Source organism: Gadus morhua, chromosome 3, assembly GCF_902167405.1.
Source record: "Gadus morhua chromosome 3, gadMor3.0, whole genome shotgun sequence".
Classification (NCBI taxonomy): Eukaryota; Metazoa; Chordata; class Actinopteri; order Gadiformes; family Gadidae; genus Gadus; species Gadus morhua.
This window is the reverse complement of record NC_044050.1, coordinates 12,335,174-12,337,844: the sequence shown is the minus strand read 5'-3', so window position 1 is coordinate 12,337,844 and position 2,671 is coordinate 12,335,174. Positions and strand designations below refer to the sequence as shown.

The following is a 2,671-nucleotide window of genomic DNA, read 5'->3' as shown; positions in this document are numbered from 1 at the left end:
CTCTCTCTCTCTCTCTCTCTCTCTCTCTCTGTGTAGAGAGAGAGAGAGAGAGAGAGAGAGAGAGAGAGAAGGTTCAACTCTCTTCATTCTCAGATCATGCTGACGACAATCATGCGCGTGTACAAATTGACCGGAAGTCTATCATACTTTGCGCATGTGTCATCTTTGCAGCAAACAAGAATCGTGATTGAAAAATAATATTGTCACACATTATCGTTTAGTAGTCCTAAAACCAACATTTCGTCAAAAGGTCGACCATCAGAATAGGGGAATGTCTATGTTAATTTATCTATCCTAATTTCTTGAGGACTGTAATATATATCTGGACAAAAGTTCCTTCAAAATAGGATTTTTTTATATACTCCATAGTGTCAAAACACTATGTGTGTCCTTTTTATTTCATCCCCATTCTTCAGTCTCTTCGGTGTCTGTCTTCTGGAATCTACTTCTCAATTTATGGCTTATCCTATTTTGGCTAGACGATTCGCGTCATCAGAATTACACAGAAATCAAATATTGTGCCTATCCCCGTTTTTGAACCGTTTAATCTCCCTACTCTCATTTCTAAATCAAAAACAAAAAGGGCTGCATCTCTGTGTGGCTCTTTGAAAGGTGTCAAATTATTTCACCACAAATAATTAATCTAATAATTGTTTATTTATTTCAAATAACATGTCAATATAGGCAACAAAGCTGCCCTTCTTTTGGCCCTAAATGGGCGCACTGTAAAGTCACTTAAGCCACTCCGATGTAAAATCTCACCTCTTTTCATTGGAAATATTCATGGTGACAGACGGACAGGCATTAACAGTAATGCTCTGCGCCAATGAGGAGCGAGGGGAATATTGGTGGGCCAATAAGAGTGGAGAGCGCAACCAGGAGGGGCGTCGCCGCCGCAGTGCTGGAATGCTGCCTCTTTGGGAATGTTTTCCACTTTCAATCACTTTTTTCTTTCCTTCTCACAAGGCGCTCTTTAAGCTTCTGCGCGCGACACAGAGCGGCCATTCATCGCCGAGGGGGCAGGGGACGGAGCTGCAGCGTCACAGGGTTCTGTACACGGACCGACCATTCCCATGTTAAACCACTGAACATCACATTTGGTAAGATGTTCCTTTTGTTATTTTTGTAAAAATATACATAATTGTTTTTTTTATTTAGTTTGATTGAGACTTTTTTTGTAAATCTCGGTTAGTGGAGTTTTAGGGGAAAGATTGAACCGCATCAATTAGGCTGAATAATGAGCGTTTCGGGCAAAATGTTTTAAATTTGATGTATTTGTTATTGATAAGCATATCTTTTTTGGGGGGGAAAAAAAAATATCGAATGAAGTCTGTATCCTGCATGCTACTTTTGCTTACAAATGCTTCGTCGTCGGTTTTTGCATGCGTTGGAACTTGTAAAATAATAATACTAAATCCACCAAGGATTTGACTTAACAGGCTTCAAAGTATACAGATGGGCCCAAACTTCGGATTTTTAGCATGAATAATTATCCATGTATTGCCCGTAACCACCTCACTAACCCTTCACTTCATTACAGGTGGTGTCTGGGTGAAGCTGCTGTTCAAATCACACCCGGAGACAAGGAGCGGGGAACCTTTAAAAAACGTTCCTTTAATAGTTCTGGCGTGAACCGCCAGTAGAAAGAGCGAAAACATATACGCCTGGGGCACATTGTTCATCTATTAACACTTCATACAAGACGACACTTGTATGACCCATTTCACTTGACCCCAAAATCCCAAATCGGGCTTTCTTTAGCGCAAAAAAACCCCAAAACACAACCATGTCGGGTGAGGAGCACAGCCTATCAGAGGCCGAGATGAGCCCAGGAGGCTCCGAGGACTGTCACTCGCTCTCCCCGACTCACCCTCGGGCCGCGGCGGGCCACGAATCGCCCCTCGATGGCCAGTCCCAACAGCTGACGGCCCTCTGCGGCGCCGAGAGCGGCGGGGAAGACGGGGGACGCACGGTGCCGAAGACCGAGGAGGAGGACGACCGTTTCCCCATCGGCATCCGCGAGGCCGTCAGCCAGGTGCTGGACGGGTACGATTGGACCCTCGTGCCGATGCCCGTGCGGGTAAACAGCGGGAACAAGAGCAAGCCGCACGTGAAGAGGCCGATGAATGCCTTCATGGTCTGGGCGCAGGCCGCGCGCCGGAAGCTTGCCGACCAGTACCCCCACCTGCACAACGCAGAGCTCAGCAAGACCCTGGGCAAACTCTGGAGGTTGGTATGAATCATAATGGAAAATCCCATTTCTCATTTTATACGAATCCTCTGATCGAAATTGATAATTGAAGCCTCTTGAGGGCTGCTAAATTAAATAATTATAATTATTAAATAATAATAATATTTGTTTCATTAAAAAAAAAAAGTGAGTGACTAAATACGCCCCTTTCTTTTCCTTGCATCAGGCTCCTGAACGAGGGCGACAAGCGGCCATTCATCGAGGAGGCGGAGAGGTTACGGAAGCAACACAAGAAAGACTACCCGGAATACAAGTACCAGCCCCGGCGACGCAAGAACGGAAAGCTTGGCCCCACCGCCGACGCTGACGGCCAGGGGGAGGGGGAGGCGAGCCACTCCCAGTCCCATTACAAGACCCTCCACCTGGAACACAACGGTGGCGGCGGGTCCCCGCTGGGAGACCTGCACCACCACCACCATC

At 46.3% G+C, this 2,671-nt stretch overlaps 1 protein-coding gene across 1 annotated transcript in view; it reads left to right on the top strand.

Annotated features, from left to right (window-relative positions):
- The first annotated feature begins 936 nt into the window (after window positions 1–936).
- Window positions 937–2,671, top strand: part of LOC115541086 (transcription factor SOX-10) — a 4,274-nt gene continuing 2,539 nt past the window's right edge. The window contains exons 1-3 of the mRNA XM_030352845.1: window positions 937–1,100; window positions 1,541–2,229; window positions 2,418–2,671. The exon at window positions 2,418–2,671 is cut by the window's right edge and continues 18 nt beyond it. Coding sequence (XP_030208705.1) covers window positions 1,787–2,229; window positions 2,418–2,671 — 697 coding nt within the window. The 5' untranslated portion in view covers window positions 937–1,100; window positions 1,541–1,786. The remainder of the gene's footprint in view (window positions 1,101–1,540; window positions 2,230–2,417) is intronic.